This window comes from Lithobates pipiens, unplaced genomic scaffold (genome assembly GCF_037356315.1).
Source record: "Lithobates pipiens isolate NorthernLeopardFrog02 unplaced genomic scaffold, aLitPip1_a1.2 Scaffold_19, whole genome shotgun sequence".
NCBI classification, from domain to species: domain Eukaryota; kingdom Metazoa; phylum Chordata; class Amphibia; order Anura; family Ranidae; genus Lithobates; species Lithobates pipiens.
This window is the reverse complement of record NW_027507764.1, coordinates 291,726,258-291,752,416: the sequence shown is the minus strand read 5'-3', so window position 1 is coordinate 291,752,416 and position 26,159 is coordinate 291,726,258. Positions and strand designations below refer to the sequence as shown.

General features: G+C 43.9%; 1 protein-coding gene across 2 annotated transcripts in view; it reads left to right on the top strand.

The window, feature by feature from the left end:
• The window catches only part of GABBR2 (gamma-aminobutyric acid type B receptor subunit 2), a 984,619-nt gene that overhangs the window by 911,564 nt on the left and 46,896 nt on the right, over nucleotides 1-26,159 (top strand). For both annotated transcript variants that reach the window (XM_077492007.1, XM_077492008.1), the window contains exons 15-16: nucleotides 6,336-6,560; nucleotides 21,849-22,031. In XM_077492007.1, coding sequence (XP_077348133.1) covers nucleotides 6,336-6,560; nucleotides 21,849-22,031 — 408 coding nt within the window. The remainder of the gene's footprint in view (nucleotides 1-6,335; nucleotides 6,561-21,848; nucleotides 22,032-26,159) is intronic.

Below are 26,159 nucleotides of genomic sequence, written 5' to 3'. Positions count from 1 at the left end.
TCCATGTCTTTATGGACTTTGTTTTATGCACTGGTGCAAATCATTTGGTGGAGGGGGCATTATGGTGTGGGGTTGTTTTTCAGAGGTTGGGCTTGGCCCCTTGGTTCCAATAAAGGGAACTCTTAAGGCATCAGCATACTAATACAGTTTACAATTTCATGTTTACAACTTTGTTGGGACAGTTTGGGGATGGCCCCCTCCTGTTCCATATGACTGCGCACCAGCGCACAAAGCAAGGTCTATAAAGACATGGATGAGTGAGTTTGGGGTGGAGGAACTTGACTGACCTGCTCATAGTTCTGACCTCAACAAAATAGAACATTTTTGGGATGAATTAGAGCAGGGACTGAAAACCAGGCCTTCTCATCCAAATCAGTGCCTGACCTCACAAATGTACTCTGGAAGAATGGTCAAACATTCCCATTCCTACAACTTGTGGACAGCCTTCCCAGAAGAGTTGAAGCTGTAACAGCTGCAAAGGGTGGGCCAACTCAATATTGAACCCTACGGACTAAGACTGGGATGCTATTAAAGTTCACGTGTGTGTAAAGGCAGACATCCCAATATTTTTGGTAATATAGTGTATATCTATTCATTCATGTACAGATACTTAATTTTCCATACAGTAGGCTGGGGTGGATCAGCAGCCAAAAGAAAGGTTGATGACTTGGCTGTGCTGTCTGGCACAGATCCCTGATAAAAAATAAGAAAACATAATTAAATTGTACATTTAAAGTGGATGTACAGTATGTCACAAAAGTGAGTACACCCCTCATATTTTTGTAAATATTTTATTATAACTTTTCATGTGACAACACTGAAGAAATTACACGTTGCTACAATGTAAAATAGTGAGTGTACAGCTTGTATAACTGTGTCAATTTGCTGTCCCCTCAAAATAACTCAACACACAGTCATACATGTCTAAAACGCTGGCAACAAAAGTGAGTACACCCCTAAGTGAAAATGTTCAAATTGGGCCCAATTAGCCATCTTCCCTCCCCCGGTGTCATGTGACTCATTAGTGTTGCAAGGTCTCAGATATGACTGGAGAGCAGGTGGCTACCATCCAATGGGGCTAAGAACTGGAGGATGCACAGGCGACACTTGAGAAGCATTTTGCTGGTTTGACAAAGGAGCTTCTGCACATAATCTGAAACATGTAATTGCCCCCTTCTGACATGACTTCCAGTGCATGTCCCCCAAGTAGGGTTGCCACCTCATCCCTCTGTGGCTAATAAGGGTGGTAATTAAACCCACTAGTTGTCTTATCTGCATTAAATTAGCATCAGGACGCCCTCAGATGAAGTCGGAAATGACGAAATGGCGAAGTGACGAGTGCGCCTCAATCCCTGCGTTCCAGCGAGCTGAGGAAAGGCGGAAGTGAAGCTTCTGCTGTGCATAGCAAAAACGTTCGTTTCTCCTCAAGCGCAACTGAATCAGTGAGATAAGGCACAGTACTTTTCCAGTGCTTGAAAAAAAATGTATTTGGTACGCATGTATATGTTGTTTTTTTTTATATAATAAATAGTGTTAAACAGTAGCACGCTATGTTTGGACATCTTTGTTCTTTTATATGAGAAAACCGAATTCCAATAAGGGAGACATCTAGTGACCAAAGAAGGATGTTGTAATGGCAGTGTAAAGGCTTTTTGATTTCAAGTGTTCAGTGAGTGCATCCCCAAAGGGGGTCGTTTGTGTTCCACAAGTGGTGAACTGCATGGTGGAAGCTGCACCTTAATCACAATAAGAACGGATAGAACAAGCACCTTCTTTTCTGGACACTGATCAGAACTTTGACTAACTCACTTTTTAAGAAAAGCGCTGCTATATATGAAAAGTGGACTTCTTGGTTTAAGTTGCAATTTTTATGTATTTTTATATAGCATCAGAACCTGCGTAATTCATATGTGTTTGGGTTTAAAGGCAAAGGGCAACCCTAGCTCCAAGCTGGTCCTGGAAGTTGGTTGGCCATCTTGCTTCTGGTATCTGTCTTCCTCTCTGCTGCTGGTTGGCTAGTGAGTATCGTGGAGAGCCATGACAGGAGACCTACTCCCATGTCTGTGTGGGATATTGAGCTTGCTTTACCATACCTTTCTGTGAGAGTTTTTAACTGTATTTGGTTTTTCTGCACTTAGAAGCACCTCCCTTTCTATTTATATTTCTCTGGAGTTTGCTTCTACCTATTTGAGTGCTGCTCAAGTGCCCTATGTGCACCCTCCAGTTGTTCTTAGTCCCTTGGGATAGTAGACCAGAGAACCAGGATATCCAGAGGTTCCATTCATAAGCACCCTATATACAACACATTTGGACAGAAGCATTGTAAATCTGGGGGGTGGGAGTGTTAGATGGACTAGCAGATTTAAATACACAAAATAAAGCCAAACTCCAGCTAACACTTTATAAGTAGTTACAGCAAATATTTTTTTTTGTCCTTCTGACATTAAAAAAAATAGCTTATCATTGTAAGCACCCTTGCCAGTGGTTTATGGTTTGTCTCATCCCTGTATCTGCAAGTGAACATGTTCTTTTGAAAAACAACAAACTTACTGGCCAGATCACCAGGTGAAAATAGAATAATTAAAGCCAAAAAAGGAAAATGAATGCAGCCATCACATCTAAGACGTGCTAAGCTGCAATATAATAAATGTTTGCCTTTGGGTTTAATATCACTTTCATCCACAAGAACAGACCTACTGGATGCGTTTGCCAAGTTCTAAATGTAACAGTACCTCTGTAGAGGTACCCCGTAGGTGATTTCAGCCAGGCCTTAGCAAAAGTACCTCATTACAGGCAAGGACTGCAAGTTCTTATAGTGTAGCAAAGAATGGTCTGGTGCTAGCTGCCCTCTTTGGTGAACTACTGATCCCAGTCAGCCCTCTGCAGACCCTGACAGGCTTCCTAGCTTAAGATGACCAGATTTTTAAAATTAAATCCGGGGACATATATTTTTTTTTTCTACTAGTAATGGCAGCATCACCCATAGCAGGACTGCGATATTGAGGTGGACAAATTATACACTAAGTGACACTTTGTGGAAACCAGTGCCATTAATACAGTGATCAGTGCTAAAAATATGTACTGTCACTGTACTAATGACACTGGCTGGGAAGGGGATAACATCTAGGGCAATCAATGGGTTAAATGTGTAACAAGTGTTTTCTCACTGTGGGGGAGGTGTTTTTACTAAGGGAAGACATAGATCCCTGTACCTGCTTTGCAGGAACACAGGGTCAATCTCTTCCATATTGACAGAATGGCCAACTGCCTTGTTTACATAGGCAGAACACTAGGTGAGTCCATCGAATCAGCTGATTGGCTCTGACACCCAGAAATGCAGGATCACGTATAATTGATCCTGCACAGAGCGACCCCCCTGTAGCAGTAAATCTGCTATCAGGCAATCAGAAACTGGTTAACCACTTGCCGCCCGCCCTATAGGCAATTGACGGTGGCAAAGTGGTTTCATAATCCTGATCGGACGTCATATGACGTGATCAGGATTATGAGTCGCTGCGCGCCCCCAGGGGGCGCGCATCGCGCCGATCGTTGTTGCAGGGTGTCAGTCTGACACCCGGCAACTACGATCTCGGTAAAGAGTCTCCGACGGAGACTCTTTACCACGTGATCAGCCGTGTCCAATCACGGCTGATCACAGTGTAAATGGGAAGAGCCGGTGATAGGCTTTTCCTCACTCGCGTCTGTCAGACGCGAGTAGAGGAGAGCCGATCGGCTGCTCCTCTGACAGGGGGGGTCTGTGCTGATCGATTATCAGCACAGCCCCCCCCGAGGATGCCCACACTGGACCACCAAGGACGCCACCAGACCACCAGGGAAAAGGTAATCCTCCCTAGACCACCAGGGATGCCAGTCAGCACAATGGATGCCAATCAGTGCCCATAATGGATGCCAATCAGTGCCCACAATGGGCATCACTGATTGGCATGCATTATTGTTTGGCACTGATTGGCATCCATTAGTACAGTATAACACCAATGCCGCCTATGAGTGCCCACCTGTGCCGCCTATGAGTGCCCACCTATGCCGCCTATCAGTGCCCACCTGTGCCGCCTATCAGTGCCCACCTGTGCCACCTATCAGTGCCCACCCATGCCCATCTGTGCCGCCTATCCATGCCCATCTGTGCCGCCTATCCATGCCCATCTGTGCCACCCATCCATGCCAATCCGTGCCAGCTGTCAGTGCCAATTTGTGCCACCTATCAGTGTCCATCCGTGTCGCCCATCCGTGTCGCCCATCAGTGCCGCCTATCAGTGCCGCCTATCAGTGCCACATATCAGTGTCCATCAATGCCATCTCATCAGTGCCACTTCATTGGTGCCACATCATTGGTGCCCATCAGTGCCGCCTTATCAGTGCCCATCAGTGTAGCCCCATCAGTGCCCATCAGTGAAGGAGAAAACGTACTTATTTACAAAGTTTTGAAACTGAAACAAAAAAAAAAAATTTTTTTTCAAAATTTTCGGTATTTTTTTATTTGTAGCGCAAAAAATAAAAACCGTAGAGGTGATCAAATACCACCAAAAGAAAGCTCTATTTGTGGGAAAAAAAATGATAAAAATTTCATTTGGGTACAGTGTAGCATGACCGCGCAATTGTCATTCAAAGTGCGACAGCGCTGAAAGCTCAAAATTGGTCTGGGCAGGAAGGTGTTTAAGTGCCCTGTATTGAAGTGGTTAAGATCATCAGCATTATGATAACTCACAGGCAGCGGGCACTCTATCATGGCTCCGGGTGGCTCTTTCCCAGTGTGTCACATACCATGGCTGCTGAGTGCTGATTTTGTTAACTTCTGACCAATAAGTGCCTGCTGCCGGTGAGTTCTGATACCATCCATTATGCCAGAGAGATAGACACAGTGCAATGTAGTCTATTTACAGACACCCCCAAAGCACACCTGTGTTGAAGCCTTGAAGGCACTGGCAGCCCCACAATTGGATCTGCTTCCCCTCTATTCCTGCTGCTGGACATCATCAGCTGAGCTCAGCTGCCTCTCTCTGCCCATTGCTGCCTCTGCCGGCCTCACAGCCTCTCAGGTCTCACTCTCCGGGCCCCAGCTACTACTGGGTGGGGAGCGGAGGAAAAGGACTCTGCTGGGGAAGGCAAGGAGATAAGCAGACAGGCGGCTGACTGGGATTTGAGCCAAGGCAGAAGAACATGTGAGTGGAGCTGAATGGGCATGTGCCGGAAACTGAAGAAATAGTCCATCAGCTCTGACCAGCACATCATCATCAGAAAGGGGCACAGATAATGGGAAAAATACACCCCCCTAAGCTAGTAGGAATGGGGTGGGGGGGTTAATTCAGATTTTTTTTTTATTCTGCACTGACTGTCTTTGAAAATTGCCCAAGCTCCTGTTAAAGTCAAATCCAGGGATAGACTTGGTCCTGGGACAGTGTCCTCAATCCGGGGGCTGTCCCCTGAAACCGGGGACCTCTAGTCACCCTATCCTAGCTGCAGTTGCTATCTTCACTGCCAGTAACATCACACATCCATCTCAGACTGGACACTCCCATCCGCTCCGGCATGCCTCTCCCAGCTCTACCCACTGTGCCTGTCACTTACCGACACCTAATGGATCCCTCCTGGAGACTTGCCCGGCAGTATTCCCCACTGTCCTCTCTCGCTCCTGTTCAGGACACCCCTTAGGTTGCGTAGAGTTCCTGTTTAGCTCCGAGCTCTCTGGCCCAAGATCACCCCCTCCCCCCCCGAGTATTGGGCTTCCTCAAAGGCCCCGACAGCCTAATACTCCATCTCCAGTTCTTCCACCCAAACAACTCCTCCCTAGCTGGGCTGGGCTGACTCTAGGTATTTAAGGAGGCCTGCCCTCTGCCAGTCCAGGTTGGGGTTTGTTCAAGGCTCCTTAGAACACCCCAGACAGCTCCACCTTTCTTCACCACCTTCCTTCAAACCTCTAGAAGAAGAAGGCAGGTGAATTTAGTTATGAGTCACCAGCCTACTCTGGACCACTACCAACCCACAGATCAAAACAAACAGGCCTAGCTTCTGGCTAGGCCTGCTCGAAATTTCCTGCACTACAGAAAAATTTCACGCTAGCACCTACACCAGGTAGAGGGGGCTACATAAATTATAGACAACATGCAGTAAATTGCTATGGGTGTTAGATTGTGTAGTTTAACTAAGTTTAAAGCAATGGTTAAAGCAATGTTCTAGCCCCTCATCATGCCCCTCATCATGGACAGATTTCTACACTGAGGTAAAGCATATTACGGGACATACTATTATTATAAACCAATTCAAGTATTTCAAATGTTTCCACAACTATTGATTTCTGTCTGTTTTATTTCCACCAGTTATTTGGGTGCTTCTTGGCTTGGGAGACACGAAATGTAAGCATACCAGCACTGAATGACAGCAAGTATATTGGAATGAGTGTATACAACGTGGGCATAATGTGTATTATAGGAGCTGCTGTCTCCTTCCTCACCAAAGACCAGCCAAACGTCCAGTTCTGTATTGTGGCTCTAGTCATCATATTCTGCAGTACGATTACGCTCTGTCTAGTTTTTGTGCCAAAGGTAAGTTATTTACAGGTCTATTTTTATACACTAATTCATTCTGCCATGCGATCAGTTTTATACTCACAGCCTTCAATGTGCAACGTGTTGTGACCTAGATTTAACAAGACATGCTAAAGATCAGCGGTGCTCATCTCCCATTCATACAAAAGTGTATTAACCTCTTAAGTTTATCATCTATGCAGCTGTAAAAACAAGGGCAATCTAGGCAATGGAGATATATACGGATCAGTATATTCATTATTTAATCACCCTATATGTGAGCAATTTGAACAGTATATTGCTGTTTCAAGTCAACAGCTTTTTAGGTTAGTACTGTTAGTTTCCCAGAATGCAAGCTTATTAATAGTTTAAGGAAAAAAAAGCTTATATGACCATATTTCATCTTCCAAGTGATCAAAAACCAGGCACTAAAAAAAGGACAAGTGTGTAGAAGTGACAGCTTTTGAAACTGCCTACGTGCCTAAAACTGATCTAATTAGCATGTCAGTTCTATTATGAAGAAAGTAGACCACCACAATTTATTATAGGTATGGTAATTCAGGAAGATATTTTGTAATTGTACAAACCAGGCACATTTGGGCTTTATTTGACACGATATTGAAAAATGCAGTAGCTTAAAGTGGAGTACCAGCCATTTTTTTGTTTGTTTAGACCCCTTTCCCACTGGGGCATTTTTCGGGCATTTTTCAGGCGCTTTAGCCTGTAAAGAGTTTGAAAGAAGCCTTATCTGCAATCCCAATGTGAAAGCCCAAGTGCTTTAAGAGTCCTTTCACACTGCCAGCACCCGAAAAACGCTCGTAAAGCGCCGTTAGTTTAAGCATTCGTTTACCAGCGTTTTTCGAGCTCTAGTGGGGTGCTTTTAACCCCAGCTATTGGCCAAATAAAGGGTTAAAAGCATCCACAAAGCGCAGGTGCCAAAATCGCTTTTCAGGCATTTTGCAAGCGCTTTCCATTTATTTCAATGGGAAGGGGCACTTTAGGAGTGGTGTATTCACCGCTCCAAAAGCGCTGCAAAGAAGCTGCTTGCAGAACTTTTTTTGACGCCCTGCTAGCGCAGCACCTCAGTGTGAAAGCGCTTTGGCTTTCACATTGGGATTGCAGTTGAGGCTTCTTTCAGGCGCTTTACATGCGCTTTTTTTAACACTAAAGCGCCTGAAAAACGCCTGAAAAATGCCCCAGTGTGAAAGGGGTCTCAGTGTGAAAGCAGTCGGGGCTTTCACATTGGGATTGCAGATGAGGCTTCTTTCAGGAGCTTTACGGGCGTTTTTTTAACGTTAAAGTGCATGAAAAACGCCTGAAAAACGCCCAGATGTGAAAGGGGCCTAAAAGTCAGCAGCTACAAAAACTGTAGCTGCTGACTTTTAATAAACAGCCACTCACCTGTCCTATGATCCAGCAGTGTACTCACCCCAGCCATGTTCACTCCATGTCCACTGTCGGCAGCGCCGCAATCTTCCCTATGGGCACCTGGGTGTGACAGCTTGTGGCTTCACAGCCGGGTGCAAACTGCGTATGCGCAAGCAGTGCTGTGCTCTGGGACTGGGCCCAAAGTTTTCTCGGACCTGTAATATGCCCCAGAAGACTTAGGGAGAGAGGGGGGAAGGAGAACTTTTACTTCCGATCGCCTAAGGTGGAACGGAAGTGGGAGCATGTATCTGTCAAAATTGGTTACCCATCCAAAAAAAGCTCTGTTTCACAAACAGGAGCCGGGTGGGTGCCTTAAAGCAGAAGTTCTACTTTTGGGTGGAATTCTGCTTTAAGCCTACAGATATGGACATGAAGGCATGGTCTGACCATCCTCAGGGAAACATCACCTTATTGTTACAAGTTGTTTTTGACGATCTTGCAAGTATATGGCAATATAGAAGGGGCGAGGAGGAAAGCACCAGGATGGCATAAGCTGCTGTCATCCATTCTCAGGGAGAATAGTGGTGATCGGGACATGTTGATGTGCCCCCTTAAAAAAGATCTATCAATATAATAATTATTATTATTATTTTTTTGTTTTTCCTATACTATATGTACATTGCATAAAATAGGATTTTTATATACAGCTTACCTGTAAAATCCTTCTCATGAGAGTACATCACGGGACACAGGAGCTCATTACATAGTGGGTTATATAGGCACCTCTGGTGATTGGACACTGGTTAACCCCAATTAAGGAGAATTCCTCCCCTATATAACCCATCCCATATGGGAGGCACCTCAGTTTTGTAGCAAAGCAATAGGAAACCACGTAAAACCAAAGAGGGGCGGCAGCCCTGTGTCCCGTGATGTACTCTCAAGAAAAGGATTTTACAGGTAAGCTGTATATAAAAATCCTATTTTCTTGATCATACATCATGGGACACAGGAGCTCATTACATAGTGGGATGTCCCAAAGCAATGCTCAGATTGAGGAGAGGGAGACACAGATCATAATTATAGACTGCCATGGACCGGAGGACCTAAACTGCAGCCTGCATGCAGTATACTGCGCCCAAAGGCGATATCCTCTTGCCCTCTGACATCCACCTGATAGAATCTGGTGAATGTGTGGACTGATGACCAAGTTGCAGCCTTACAGATCTGAGTCAGGGAGGCCTGGTGATGCACCGCCCAAGAAGCACTTACAGCCCTAGTAGAGTGCGCTTTCACTTGAAAAGGAGGGATTTTCCCTTTAACACTATAGGCCTGAGAAATAATCTGTCTAATCCACCTTGAGAGAGTGGATTTTGACGCCGCCTGGCCCTTCCTAGGGCCTTCCGGCAAAATAAATAAGCAATCAGTTTTCCTTATCTGAGAAGTTGCTTGAAGATAGATACTGATTGCCCTAACCACATCCAAAGTGTGCAAAGATTCTTCTTCTACGGACTGTGGGTCCGGAAAAAAGGATGGTAGGATTACATCTTAATTCAAATGGAATCCCAAAACCACCTTAGAAAGGACCTGTTGGGAAGCATGACCACCCGGTCCTTATGAATAATTAGATATGGCTCTTTGCTGGAGAGAGCTGCTAGGTCTGACACTCTTCTAGCCGTGGATATGGCTACCAAGAAAACCAATTTTTTAGTCAGAAGAACTAATGAAGCCAGATGCAAAGGTTCAAATGGTTGCCCCTGCAAAGCCGAGAGAACCAAATTCAGATCCCATGGGCATACGGAGGTTTGACTGGCGGCCTTATCCGCATAGCCCCCTGAATGAAAGCCCGCACCAGGGAATGCGATGCAAGTGGCTTCTGAAAAAACACTGACAAGGCCGAAATCTGCACCTTGATAGTGCTTATGGCCAAATTCATTTCCAGGCCTGACTGGAGGAAAGCCAAGATCCTGCTAATGACATACTTTCTAGGATGCCATTCCCTCAGTTCACACCAGGAAACATATGCCCTCCAGATTTTGTAGTAAATAAGCCTGGAGGCCGGCTTTCTGGCATTGACCAGAGTAGAAAGAACTGGCCCCGAAAGCCCATGGTCTCTCAGAATGTGGGTCTCAGCAGCCAAACCGTCAAATTCAGACTGTGTAAAGCAGGATGGTAAATTGGACCCTGTGAGAGCAGATCTGGCCGGAGAGGGAGGATCCACGGCCTACCTACTGCCAACTTCATGATCTCTGCGTACCATGGTCACCTGGGCCAAGCCGGGGCTACCAAAAGAACCAATTTTGTCTCCCTCTTGACTCTTCCCAGGAACCGTGACAGAAGCGGGCATGGGGGAAGGCATAAATCAGATTGTACTGATCCCAGGGAACTGTCAGAGCATCTGACCCCTGAGCAAGTGCATCTCTTGTTCTTGACACAAATTTGTCCAGTTTTCTGTTGAACCTGGACGCAAACAGATCTACATCTGGAGTACCCCATCTGCGACATATGTTCCAAAACACGTCGGGGGGCAGAGCCCATTCTCCTGGGCACAACTGCTGGTGGCTCAGAAAATCCGCCTGCCAATTTTCCACTCCTGGAATGAAGACTGCAGAAAGGCATGGAACATGCTTTTCTGCCCAGACAAGTATGCGATTCACCTCTTTTTGCGCAACCAGACTCCTGGTACCGCCCTGGTGATTGATATAGGCCACTGCTGTGGCATTGTCGGACTGAACCCGAACAGGGAGACCCTGTAGCCTGTAAGACCACTTTATGAGAGCCATATAAACTGCCCGGATCTCCAAGACATTTATGGGCAATAGCTTCTCGATCACAGACCATTTCCCCTGCAAGCACGTCTCCTCCAACACTGCTCCCCAGCCTGTCAGGCTGGCATCTGTCGTAATAATCTAACATGGAAGAGGAAGAAAAGTTTTGCCTTTCAGCAAATTCTCGGTTTGTAACCACCAGACGAGACTCTTGCATGTCCCTGGGGATAGACGCATAGGAAGATCCAAGGACTGGGGCTTCCTGTTCCAAGCCGCAAGGATGCATCTTTGTAGAGGCCTTGAGTGGAACTGGGCGAATGGAATGGCCTCGAAGGAGGCGACCATTTTCCCTAACAGTCTCATGCACAACCGAATGGGGGAAGATCTCCTGCCCAGAATTAGGTGCACCAGATCCCCAATGGCCAAGGCTTTTGGCTTTGGAAGAAACACCTTGCCCTGAGCGGTGTTGATAAGCATACCCAGGTATTCCAACCTGGTAGCAGGCTGTAGGGACGACTTTTCTAGGTTATAATCCAACCTAGGCGTTCCAGGTGTTCTAGCGTTCTGGTAACACTGTGGTTCAGGAACGCTACTGTTTTCTCCATGAGAAGCAAATCGTCTAGATAAGCCATGACGGCTATACTCTGAGCTCTTAGGTTTGCCAAGAGAGGGTCCGGAATCTTTGTGAAGACCGGAGGGGCCGTAGCAAGCCCGAACGGCAAGGCCACAAATTGAAAATGGCGCCACTCTACCGCGAACCTTAGATACTTTTGGTGTGCGGGAAAAATTGGCACATGGAGATAAGCATCCTTGATGTCTATTGATGCCATAAATTCTCCCCCTTGCAGGGAGGAGACCACAGTGCGAATTGACTGCATTCGGAAGGACCGGATGTGTAAAAACCGGTTCACAAATAGAAGAAAAACAGCGCCAACCTAAGTGCAGTATTTTTAGATCACAAGTATTTATTTGTAAAAGTAATACACTCACTCTCTACCAGAATGTTTCAGGCACATCACGTTTTACGTGTGAGGAAAGGTTTCTGGGGGACATCGCAGGGCTCCCGAGGAGAAGCGGTTTCTCTTTCAGCTGTTTCTTACGTCCGGTGGCGCCGGTGGTTCCCAGCGTCTCACGGTCCGGTGTAGCAACGTCAAGGAGATCCGTTCGTTGGTCGTGCGGGGTCGCGCTGTGATGACGTTCGTTGCACGCGTTCGGAGCATGCGTGCTCCTTCATCATGCCTGATGAAGGAGCACGCATGCTCCGAACGCGTGCAACGAACGTCATCACAGCGCGACCCCGCACGACCAACGAACGGATCTCCTTGACGCTGCTACACCGGACCGTGAGACGCTGGGAACCACCGGCGCCACCGGACGTAAGAAACAGCTGAAATAGAAACAGCTTCTCCTCGGGAGCCCTGCGATGTCCCCCAGAAACCTTTCCTCACACGTAAAACATGATGTGCCTGAAACATTCTGGTAGAGAGTGAGTGTATTACTTTTACAAATAAATACTTGTGATCTAAAAATACTGCACTTAGGTTGGCGCTGTTTTTCTTCTATTTGTATATCTTCTAAAGGTGCCTTCTACCCTTGAACATGCTGCCTACCTGCTTGTGCTAAGAAATTCTCCCTTTCCTATGGCTATCCTTACAACTATTGACTATTGACTATAACCTATGATCCTGCCAGCTACCCATTGACTATTATTTGCCATATTCTCTGCAAAACTCTGCGAAGCAGCAGATTTGAAACCCAAAAATCTGTTATACATATAAACTATAGCAGATACCCCCATTTCCCCATCCCATTTCTCACCCCTCCTTTTTCCCGTTTTTTTTCTCCCAAACCCCCCCCCCCTTTTTTTCCTCTCCCCCCCCCCCTCCCCCCATCCTGGACATATATAATCCAGCAGCGCAACACACAAAAAAAATTTTGGTTTACTCTGTAAAAACCGGTTCAGATCCTTCAGATCCAGGATAGGTCTGACACTTCCATTTGGCTTCGGAATGGTGAAGAGATTCGAGTAAAACCCTGAACCCTGTTCTTTTGGGTCCACTTCTACTATCACCCCTTGGGATAGTAAGTGATCTAAGGCCAGAAATAGCGGTTTTTGCTTTACTGGGTCCCTGGGGATCCTTGACCTTAGAAAGCGAGAAGGTGGAATCTCCTGAAACTCTAGCTTGTAGCCCAGAGATACCGAAGGGATCACCCACTTGTCCCGGATCTTTTCCCGCCAGGCTTCCGCAAACTGCAGGAGCCTTCCCCCCACTCGGCCGAGCGGGGCGCCCCTTCACAGGGAAGCTTTTGGGCTCTGCTTGGCAGGCTTTCACCCTCAAGATTTCTTCTGCCCCTGGGCCCGGCCTTGAGCCTTTCCTGTAGAGGAGGGTTGAGAAGGCCGTCGCCACTGCTTAGAGCTTGATGCTCCGGGAGAGAGAGAACGCCTAAATGATGGACGTTTGCTCCTTTTGGAAGGAGAGTAGATTTACCCCCTGAAATTTTTTGGACGAATTTGTCTAATTCTTCTCCAAACAAACGTTCCCCTTTAAACGGGAACCCAATCAAATGCTACTTGCATGACAGCTCACCTGCCCAATTCTTTAGCCATAGGGCCCTTCGCATGTGTACCAACAGTAGAGACAAACGAGATACTTGTTGGACAGAATCCAAAATTGCATCAATCATGAAACACAGAATTTGAGGTATTTCTTCATAATTCTCCACTTCCTCACTGGGAAGGAGGCCAAGCATCTGCTTAACCTGTTCCTTGAGGAACTGACACAACCCCACGGCTGCGACTGTAGGTTGCACTACAGCGCCGGTCATGGAAAAGGAGGCTTTTAATAATGTTTCCAGCTTCTTATCAGTTGGATCTTTAAATACCTGAGCATTATCCAACGGACAGGTCAGGTTTTTATTCACGCAAGAAACAGCCGCATCGACAGATGGGACCCCCCATTTCTTGGTGAAACTTTCCTCCAGAGGATAATGCATAGAAAACCTTTTAGGAGGAGCAAACAGTTTATCGGGATGTCCCCAATCCTCATACAACAATTTATCCATTAAGGGATGAATTGGAAAGGAAAAAGCAGTCTGTGGAACTTTCCTGACTCCCAGGGAAGAAATAGAGGATGTAGCGACTTTAGCAGCAGGCATTCTGAATGTGGTACGCACCAATTCAGTATAATACTGCACCTGTTTTCTGAGCGCCTGGGAGGAGGGGACTCTCTCCTCTTCCTCTGATTCCTCCGACTGCTCAAGATCCCTGTCCCAAGATAGGGATCTCTCCTCATTGTCAGAAGAGTCATCTGAAAGAGGAATCTCAGCAGAGGGAGGGGATCTACCCCTTTTCCTGCTATCTTTCAGGGAAGCAGAAATAAAATTCATTATTCTCCCTTCAAAACCCTCCAATGTAGCCCTAAGGGAGTCCTCAGTGACATATACCGGGGCTGAAACATTAGGAGAGGCTGCAAAACCTGACAGGGGCACTGACTCATCCTGTGAGGCTGGCTCCAGTCTTGCGGGGGGGATGGTAACTTACAGGCATTTTTAGAACCCCTGGACCTAGGCGGTGATTTACCAGTGCCCTTGTTGCCTCCCCCTGAGACCCTCTTACGAGGGCTACAAAGCAGAGGTACTAGTACAAAGTGCAATCACTGTTGTGCTTAAAGTCTCACAATAAATATATATGCTTAAACTGCACAACCTGATGCTGAGTAGGTGTGTTAGGTTTGCCTGGATCCAATCCCTTGGGATGCTTACTGCCCACAGCTCCTGTGTCTCACACTTACAGCCCCCTGACGCTCTGGGCTTTTTAAATCTGCCGCCTGGTGCCTGCGCAGTACAGCGCCGTGCACATCGGCGTGCGCAGCTCACAACCACACTCCCCCCTCCTCCATTAGCCTGGGAGCGCGCTCGGCACGCGTGCACGAGGACCGCGGAATGCAGGGGGGAAAGGGAATCTCCATCGGAGCTGCGTGGGACCCTCAGACTACATGGGACCCCTGTATTACCTCTATTGTGGCAGGGATTGCAGTGGAGACGTGAGACAGCTGGAGAACCAGGCTTCACTGAGCGTGTGTACTGAAAGGCATGTAAGTATGCATCAGGCTGCTCTTACTCCCTCTAGTGGTGGAAACCAGGTAAGACATACTACTACTCAAATGAAGAAATCCATAATATATATAGGATTAACTTTCCTTACCTGTCCTCGCCGCAGGAATTGCTGAAAACAGACAGATTCCAGCCTTCACCCATCACGGCAGGCAGAGTTGTGCCAACCTTCAGGTTTTTTTGGGGTTCTTTCTCAGAAGAACCTCCTACCTGGACCTTGTAAAAGACTCTGCCAGAAACTTTCGTGCCACTATGTAAATAGTACACCAAGTCTGGTTTTCCCAGAGTCCAGTCTTCCAATAGGAGAGGACTTACAGGCAAAACCTTGTTTCTTCGGATGACGAGGCCCGGGTACCATACCATCTTGGGAGTCAAAATATCGGCCCGAGATATGGATCCGGTTTGTTGTAGCCCTTAGGCCCCCGCAGGGACCTGCACAGAGCTTTCTTCATAGCACATGTTTTACGTGACCAACCACCATAGACACTGACGAAAAAACTGAGATGCCTCCCATATGGGAGGGGTTATATAGGGGAGGAATTCTCCTTAATTGGGGTTAACCAGTGTCCAATCACCAGAGGTGCCTATATAACCCACTATGTAATGAGCTCCTGTGTCCCGTGATGTATGTTCAAGAAATGCTTTTTGCACCTTGTCATGACCACCTTATTGCACTGCTGCTTTTTTTGTATGTATATTATCCTAACCTAAACCTTTTTTTTAATTCCCAATGTACTGTACATACAGTACTTTTCCCATATTTCTAAGTGTTGTCCAACCCTAGTTAAAAGGTCCCTGCTGCAGCCAATCTGACACCAGCTACGATAAACCTGATTTAGAAATAAGCTTGTCTCGGTTGTGAGCATTTTCCTAAGAGCAATGCAGGAGCTGACACGTCCCCCATTACTTTTCATTCCTGGTACCATTGCTTGTCTCAAGAAAGTTCTCTCAGCCAATACAAGCTGCGGCTATGAATCAGCCATCTCCTTCATAGCTGTTGGCAGATCAGCCATGGCAAGAGGGAAAGTGGGGCAGGTTGGTCCTCATAACTAGGGTTAGAGAGCACTTAGAAGCATTGGACAAAGTACTGTGTGTACTTTGCCGCACAGGGGACAGCACTTTAAAAAATTCTAATTATAGATCTTGTTTAAGCAGAAGAGACTAGTGTGTCATGATGTGCAGTTTAAGCTGTACTGCAAACTCATGTAGCACACAGCATCTGCTTTACTGACCTTCAACATTTTAATATCTATAAGTTTGCCAATTTTGAAATGAGCACCCTTTTTGCTAATATACTGTTGTTTATCCATTACTGCTGGGTACTTATCTTGAACAAAAAACTATCATAATGCTAAATGGAATACTAATAAAATAATATGAACAGTTAGCCCAAATAACACATTAACAACAGCGTGAAAGATCAATTTCCTGCTTACAAACAATCCAAGAATGTCTAACTTGTGTATTTACTGTAAATGCGTATGCTCACACACGTAGACACATACACTTCATCATCTCAGTTTTATCAGTCTTTGAAAAGTCCATTCCTCTCTCAGCTCCTTATCTGTTATTTTCTCTCTGCATCCTCCCAGAACAAGGCTGTTTGTGGATTACACATTTTGCAAGAGGATTATCATGTGATTTTGTAGTTAATAGTAGCTTCATAAACTGAGTGAGCGTAATGTGCAAACACACACATGTCCCAGCCAGCTGTTTCTACACAAGTCTGCCTATACTTCTTAGGGAGCTAGTAAAGATTACCTTCGTATTTTGCATTATAGTGGCATTATTTTATCATATGGAAGAATGACTACTGCCCACAACAGTAAAGATTAATTAGCAACACTCCCTATTCATTAGGCAGCACTAATCTAATAAAACCAAATCAATCTTCCACTAATTTACATGGTGAACTAGCACAGCTGCGAGCTTAGGATGGCACTGGCGCCTGACTAATGAGCCACAATTATTTTAAATGTCCCCACCCGTGTCCCTGAGTTTTCAGACTGGCTATTTAAAGAAAGTGGCACCACCAGCCAAAAACATATTATACATTACAGTAATATTGAACATGGGCAAATTCTGATACATTCGTGAGGCCATAAACCCCACAAGCTTCGCAAAATGTTTGCCTACATTTGGATAAGCAGAAATTAATATTGTCTATGTCTTAATTTACAACTAATCTAGAATTGTTGAATTGCAGTGACTATTTAAGACAATAAATGCAATATACTATATAAAAAATCACGACTTCCTGACTGCAGAGGAGAAACCACTTACTGATAGCAGAGGATTGTGGGAAACGCAGTCCAGTCAATCAATCTACTTCTTGATAGGAGATACAAGCAGACACCTTCAATCTACTTCTTGATAGAGGATGCAAACAGGCATCTATAATCCACTTCTTGATAAAGGATGGAAGCAGGCACCTTCAATATACTGTACTTCTTGACAGAGGATGCAAGCAGACACATCCCGTCTACTTCTTGCTAGCAGGCAACTTCAATATACTTCTTGATAAAATATGCAAGCAGGCACCTTTAATATACTTCTTGATAAAGCACGCAAGCAGGCACCTTCATTCTACTTCATGATGGAGAATGTAAACAGGTACCTTCAATCTACTTCTTGATAGAGGTTGCAAGCAGGCACCTTCAATCTACTTCTTGGTAGAGGATGTAAGTTGTCACCTTTGATATTCTTACTGATAAAGGATGCAAGCAGGTACCTTCAATATACTTCTTGATAAAGGATGCAAGCAGGCACCTCCTTCAATATAGTTCTTGATATAGCATGCAAACAGGGAACATTAATCTAGTTTTTGATAGAGGATGCAAGCAGGCACCTTCAATCTACTTCTTGATAGAGGATGTAAGTTGGCAACTTCAGTCTTCTTACTGATAAAGGAGGCAAGCAGGCACCTTCAATCTACGTCTTAACAGAGGGCACAAGCAGGCATCTTCAATCCACTTCTTGATAAAGGATGCAAGCAGGAATCTTCAATATGCTTTAATTCTTGACAGATGATGCAAGCAAACACATTCAGTCTACTTCTTGCTAGATGTTGCAAGCAGGCACCATATATATATACTTCTTGATAAAGGATGCAAGCAGGCACCTTCAATATATTGCTTGATAGAGGATGCAAGCAGGCACCTCCAATATTTTTCTTGATTGAAGGTGCCTGCTTGCATCCTCTATTTACTTCTTGATAAAGGATGTAAGTTGGCACCTTCAATATACTGTACTTCTTGACAGAGGATGCAAGCAGGCACCTTCAATCTACTTCTTAATTAAGGCTGCAAGTAGGCACCTTCAATATATTTATTGATAAAGGATGCAAGCAGACACCTTCAATCTACTTGTTGACAAAGAATGCAAGCAGGCACCTTCATTCTACTTCATGACAGAGGATGTTAATAGACACCTGTGTTTCTTGACAAAGGATGCAAGCAGGAACCTTCAATCTACTTCTTGATAAAGGACACAAGCAGGCAACTTCAATATACTTTTTGACAGAGGATGTAAGCATGCACTTTAAATCTACTTGCATCATTAAAATTATGTTCAGAATGTTAGGCACCTAATTTCATATTACATAATACAATTTTGGCCTTGATTTTATAAAATAAAACAACTGTATTTGCTGTTGTTAAACATTGATATAATACTGTGCTATCATTTGTATATATATTTATTTCCTGGTGCCAGAAGTATCTTTAACCTCGGTGTTAACACTGTATATAAAACGCATCGGGGTTGATTTACTAAAACTGGAGAGTACAAAATCTGGTGCAACTGCGCATCATAGAACAAAAAGGCTGGATAGCCGCACTCCAATTATTCACCTTTATTAAAAAACCACACAGAGAAATATAAATAGGGAATTGATAGCCCACACAGAAGATGAATATGTGTTATCTAGAAAATATATATGTTACCTAAAAAATATTTTACATTAACATTACACAAATACGGCTGCAAGAAATTATAAAAGATGTAGAAATAACATGTAGCAGCTTGCAAAAAGCTGGAGCTGGAAAATAAAGTCCAGGTTATCCGTGCTCATCAAGTCACCGCAGTGAATCCAAACACAACTGTAAACGAGTGCCCGTCACCAGAATTTTAATGCGCTTACCGGATGCAGGTTAAATAATAGCCTCAGTACAAATTAGCCAAGATAGATTATGATCTCATCACGATTCCACTATCGCCGGTATATGGCAGCATCACAGCATTAAAAAAACTCTGACAGTCGGCAATCAGGTGTATCTCCAGCGTCTCTTCAGCTGCCACTTCCAGCGCTGTCTTCTCTCTACTTCCTCCCGCCTCACCTCTAACCCCGAATTTCCTGTCTGTCCTGTCCATAATCTATCTTGGCTAAATTGTACTGAGGTTATTATTTAACCTGCATCCGGTAAGCGCATTAAAATTCTGGTGACGGGCACTCGTTTACAGTTGTGTTTGGATTCACCACGGTGACTTGATGAGCACGGATAACCTGGACTTTATTTTCCAGCCCCAGCTTTTTGCAAGCTGCTACATGTTATTTCTACATCTTTTATAATTTCTTGCAGCCGTATTTGCGTAATGTTAATGTAAAATATTTTTTAGGTAACATATATATTTTCTAGATAACACATATTCATCTTCTGTGTGGGCTATCAATTCCCTATTTATATTTCTCTGTGTGGTTTTTTTAATATTGAATAGGACCATTGGCGCAGCTTTCCAAATTTTCTTATATTTATTCTAGTGTGTGTATCCAACTTAGAGCTGCAGCCTTTATTTTTCTTATATATTTTTTTATGTTATTCTTTATATTTCTTTTTAATAGTTTCACCTTTTTCCTGAGCGCAGTTTTTTTTTATTCACCTTTATTGCATCTAAAAAAAGAGCATCAACAGCACAGAATACAAACTATCAAGTACCACTAACTAGTTTCACACCTGATTCAGTGCTTAATCTTAGCTAAAGTGCTACACCTAAACATCCAAACAGGTAGAGTTTCTGGATGTAATTTTAATGGGTGAAGGAGATGAGGTGCTATCTAGGCTCTATAAGGAACTGCCTTCTTGTAATTCATTTTTAAGAGCGGACTCTAGTGAACTCAAACACACTCATAGAGGTATTCCAGTTGGCCAGTTCTTAAGGTTAAAGTGTGTATGCAGAAATGAATCAGATTTGCAAATAGAGGTATCAAACATGAAATGAAATCTCGTTTTACCAAGAGGGGTTATACAGAGTCTCATCTTAATAGAGCTATTGAGAATGCAAATAACACTGAGAGAAGCGATCTTCTCCATGATAACACTGGTAAATCTAGAAGTGGGAAAAATAGGAAGGGCAGGAACAATAAATCTGGGTCTAATAATGTCCCGTTTTTTTTCTACTTCTTTTAGCTTTGAGTTTGCTAAAAATAAAAAATACTATTGAGAAATATTTGCTGGTGTTATATAATGACCCTATTTATGTTAAGGTTTTGTTCAAAGGTATTAGATCTGTGTCCCGCAGAGCCCTTACCATTGGTGTTACTCTGTCTCCTAGTCTCTATACCAGTAGGTCATATCGCCCACATTGGTTGCAGTTTAAAGGATCTTATCGATGCAGTGGTAATGGATGCCCATGTTGTCCCCGTATTAAAAGGGTAGAGGTTATTATCCCATCGCTTCGAAAAAAGATTTAAAAGTTTCATCATTTATTAACTTCAGCACTAAATATTTGGCATATGTGGTTACTTGTGATGAATGTTTGATTCAATATGGTTTGAGGGACTAGCTGCATAACCAGTTATAAAATATAGAGAAAAAAACACTCTACTAATATAGCTAGGCATTGGAATGCATGTCACAATAAAGATGTTACCAGCCTATGTATTCAGGGAGTTGAAAAAATACCGTTATCTAAAAGGGGAGGAGATACATTTAGGCTTGTATTATGTAAGAGGGAGGTCTACTGGATATTTCACCTCAGTACTAGAAAGCCTGTTGGCCTCAATTTTGAGTGGGATGTTTCCCACTTTTATGAATAAAATAAAACACCTTAATGGTTTATTTGTTCTCCTTTTTATTCTTTATATCCCTCATTTCAGCTCGTAATCCTGATCCCGTCATATGACGTCCAGTCAGGATAACGAAACCACTTTGTGCATCATATTGCTATATGGCAGGCAGGTAGTGGTTAAGTAATTGACTTGGATGTCCACAGGTGTTTTCGATTGTGATAACTATCAATCAAAATCACACATGCTTGTTTTTGGATGTCTAGGTGTATATATAAATGTATACCTGTGTGTTTGTCTAGCACCTTAGCTATGGTTAATCACCGTATCAGTTGTGAAACACGTTAGCTGTGCTTGTTAATTAGCATTCTATGCTGTTGATGCTCTGTTTTTACACACAATAAAGGTGAATTATTGGAGTGCAGCTATCCAGCCTTTTTTTGTTCTATGTTCCTGTTGCAAACAGAGCCAGCACCTACCTTTCTGCAGAAACAGTTTCAAGGGAGGGGTGATTGTCTTGGAGTGGTGAGCCTTTGCTATGTGCATCATAACGGCATCAGCTTCTAACTTCATACGTTGACAACAACAAAAAAAGCTGATTGGTTTCTATGTAAAACTGTGCCAGATTTTGCACAGTTCAGTATTAGTAAATCAACCCGATTATAGACATCTTAATAATTTTTTCAAAGCCTTTATGTATGTTTTCTGATATCATTTTACCCTCTAGGCAGAAATAAACCATATTCATATTTCTAAATGAATGTTCATGTGTTGGACTCGAGGAGAAAGCAAAAAAATAATTTTTTTACTGTCATTTTTTTTTTAAATAACTTGCTAGATTTATTAATGCATAATTGAAATGTTTATTTGCATAAATATTTGATGTTGCTTTTGTCCACCGAGAACACCAGCCATGCACTCACTGCAGGCTGCAGCAATTGACCCAAATTGCTTGCATAATATAACACTTACCTTTTAACGAGGGCTTGTATGTATTGAATTATGCCTCAGCATTATCTGTTAGTAATGTTCTAAATTATTGTTTAATTTTCACAGTTACTTATCTTACGGTCAAATCCTGATGTAGCAACTCAGACCAGAAGGTTTCAGTTTACGCACAATCAAAAAAAAGAAGATTCAAAGACATCAACATCAGTCACCAGCGTTAATCAAGCCAGTACTTCCCGACTAGAAGGACTTCAATCAGAGAATCACCGGTTACGGATGAAAATCACAGAGGTATTTTCCACATGCTATTTAGGCCGCTGATATTTTTTATGTTCCAATCTTTCTGTTCATTATCAGTAGATCTTCATCCTGATGAGAGGGTCCGCATTCTGCCTATCTATATCTTTAAATAGCAATTGCTTTACTTGTACAAAACCAACGGGCACCGAGTGGCCAACTGCCGAGCCAGCTGCCCATCAGGCATTTTGGTGGGTTCAGACCCTAAAGGTGGGCTCCTTCCAGAGCTTGGACAAGCTCTGTGACATCAGTCAACAGTGGGCTTTAATTTAGAAATTAATTTAGAAAAAGTGTCCTCAACAGGTCCATGTCCACTGTAAACGCTTCCTCTGTCCAGAACCAGCACTATCCAAGACCCTTTAGCCCACCTAGTCACCAGCCGTAACTCAGTGCAGGGTGAACAACAACCCCCTCAAACTCCTTTATTCAAGCACATGTTACAACAGATATACAACTCAGATACACTCCCCCCCACCCTTGGATTCAGGGCGGAATAAACTGTCCAATCACTATAGACATACAGGTCAGGTGTATTAAAATTTCCTATCAGTAAAAGTCTTATCAGCAGGGAGAACTGTTGGAGGAATTTGCCCCCACCAATCTCACAGCTAATTTACATACAGATCACATAATATCCAAGGCAGACAGACACAATAGAACAGTGACCCTAGGGTCCCAAAGGTTGCTAGGGGTTCCTTTAGCATTGGACAATTTCTGCCTCTCAGATAAGTTCTCACTGACGCCATTGATCGTTTTAGCTATCTGTAAGGAGGTAATTATTCCCAATGACCACAAGTGTAAGGACCATTCTTACCACTGACCATCACACTATTGTATCGAGAGTTGTAGATTTCCAGTTTTTAGAAGGGGTTCCCCAAGACCGGAGAATGATTTCAAGGGTTCCTCTGTGTTGAAAAGGTTGAGAAAGGCTGCAATAGAACATTGGAATACAACCCCACTCCAATTATCACAGCAAAGCGTCAACAACAGCATGAGACAACACACAATATATACATATATTTAACATTCTAGTGTGGCTCTACAGTGTGTCTAAATAGCACAGATCACAGTGGGGTTCTCAGGCACCCTGGGACCCTAATGGACACAGGGGGGCCAGGGGAGCTAAGTTCCAAAAACCACCCACCCAAAGTGACTCGTATCACAGCATTGAAAACTGAAAAATGGTCTGGAAAGTAAGAGGGTCTAACATGCTGCTATTTACTGTAGGTAATTAAAAAATAGGATATCTGCTTGCTTGTGATTGGAAGATCAGAAAAAGATTAAAAAAAAAAATAAAATTCTGGCACAAGCTCTTTTACTTTTTTTTATAAAATCTAAATTTTACTTTCTGCAGTCTTTTCCATGGTTACAGATTTACAGTATATATATGATAAATATAACTAAATATTCACATAAATCCAAATATAGCTATATTACTGGGGATGTTATGCTGTGCCTTTATGCTGACAGAGAAAAACAGTGGTGGCATCAGCAGGCATTTCCTTGATTGCATGACGCCAGGATACTGTTCCTATCATTACTCATAGCTCCAGTGAAGACCATATGATACAGCAGCATACAGGCTCGAACAGCAACCATATTTTATTTCCAAACAACTTATATGAAAACATTCTTTTTTTGTATTTTAATACAAAACAAGTATTTGTGATAATTGCTTGAATATTTTAAGTATATTTTTGGGGTTTACTAATTACATCAACACGTCATCAGTCCAACAATATCAGCAATTCACTGAGGTATAGAAAATGGCGTCTAAGGGGTTAAAATTGCATGACTGGATCAAAAGGCTGAAAGGTGAATTCAGTAAGAAAGAAACAAAAATAACACTGGATCACAAAGTGTTATGTGGGGCTCATTAATCAGAGTCTAAAATATCTTGCTGTTTGATGAATGTGCGCTATAGGCTATCATAACATCCAGCGTTCTTTAACTCGCTTGGAGAAAACATGAGCCATTGATGAATTTGTTCTTGAGAAAATTTACAATGCGTAAACACATTTTAACAAAGCTTGGGAATTAATGTTACCATTGTAGTCAGCTTCTTATAATTAGAAATGTTACAGTTGATCTGTGGAGTCTAACAAGAATGAACAACAATGTCTGTCACTGAGAATCAGTAACATTTGCTGTTAAAAAAAAAAGTGAATTTTAGGCCCCATGCACACATGCAGAAGAGAAGTACAGATTTTTTGAGGAATTTTCCTTTTTCTTTTTTTATGCCTCTGAAAACAGCTCTGTATTAGACAATGTGTCCATGCACATTGTAGCATTTAGATTCACATATTAAGAGCAAAAATGCCCCAAATTTACATTATATTACCAAAAGTATTGGAATGACTGCCATTACATGCACATGAAATTTGACAGGTTCCCAGTCTTAAGCCGCGTACACACGATCAAACAATCCTGTGGAAAAGTCCGGCGGACTCAAGTCCGCCAAACAATCCGCCCGTGTGTGGGCTCTGGCGGACTTTTTTTACCCAAAAGTCCGGCGGTCTAAGAAAGTAGTTTTGCACATCAATCTGTCCGCCAGACTCGCATTTCGGCGGACAATACGGCCGTGTGTGTGCTAGTCCGACGGACAATACGGCCGTGTGTGTGCTAATCCGCCGTACTTTTGAAATGAATGGACTTTCCCGCCCAGAGAAAAGTCAGCTCATTTTAAGTGCGGCTCCAGGTAGCCGGGACCAGCGAAGGAGGCGTCGCTGGCCCCGTCACCTGGTATGGATTTAAAGGGGAATCCGGGCAGCGTGCTCGGATAAGGGTCTGATATGGACCTAGGGGGGACCCCCACGCTGTTTTTTCGGTGTAGGGATTCCCCTTTAACTCCATACCAGGTGGCGGGACCAGCGACGCCTCCTTCGCCAGTCCCGGCTACCTGGAGCCGTGCTCAAAATGAACGGACTTTCCTCTGTGTGTGGGCGAGTCCGTTCATTTCAAAAGTACGGCAGATAGTCTGGCGGTACTGCGGATAGTCCGGCAGACTAAGTACCGTGTGTGGGCAGGTAGCTCGTTCGGAAAGTCCGGTGGACAGTTTGGCGGATAGTCTGATACGTGTTTACGCAGCATTAATCTATAGGGTTCATTCAGCTGGCCCACCCTTTGCAGCTATAACAGATTCAACTCTTCTGTGAAGGCTGTCCACAAGGTTTAGGAGTGTGTCTATGGGAATATTTGACCATTCTTTTAGAAGCACATTTGCGAGGTCAGGCACTGATGTTGGACTAAAAGGCATAGCTCACAGTCTCCGCTCTAATTCATTCCAAAGGTGTTCTAACAGGTTGAGGTCAGGGCTCTATGCAAGCCAGTTCCTCCACCCCAAAGTCCCTCACCTATTTGTTTATGGACCTTGCTTTGTGCAAGGGGGGATTATGGTGTGGGGTTATTTTTCAGGGGTTGGGCTTGGCCCCTTCGTTCCAGTAAAGGGAACTCTTAAGGCATCAGCACACCAAGACATTTTGGACAATTTAATGCTCCCAACTTTGTGGGAACAGTTTGGGGGATGCCACCTTCCTGTTCCAACATGAGTGTAAATAGCAAGGTCCATAAAGACATGGATGAGTGAGTTTGGTGTGGAGTAACTTGACTGGCCTGCAAAGAATTCTGACCTCAACCCGATAGGACACCTTTAGGATGAATTAGAGCAGAGACTGTGAGCCAGGCCTTCTCGTCTACAGCCTTCCCAGAAGAGTTGAAGCTGGAAAGGGTGGGCCAACTCAATATTGACCCCTACGGACTAAGACTGGGATGCCATTAACGTTCATGTGCACCTCCTCTCCCTCCAACCGCATTAAAGTTACCCGCAGAAACCTACGTCATCTCAACCCTTCTCTTCTCTACTCTGCTATTGACAACCTCTACGACAAAATCTCACCCCTATCCTGCACCAACCTAGCCACTTCTGTCTACAACACTTCACTTCTAGCCTCTCTTGACTCACTGGCCCCCCTCACTACACACAGAATCAAGCCCCAACCCCTTCAACCTTGGCATACAGATGTCACTAGAAGTCTGAAAAAACATAGTCGTGCTCATGAGCGCCTGTGGCGCAAGACCAAGTCTCAGAGAGATTTCAACCAATATAAATCTGCCCTCCAAAAA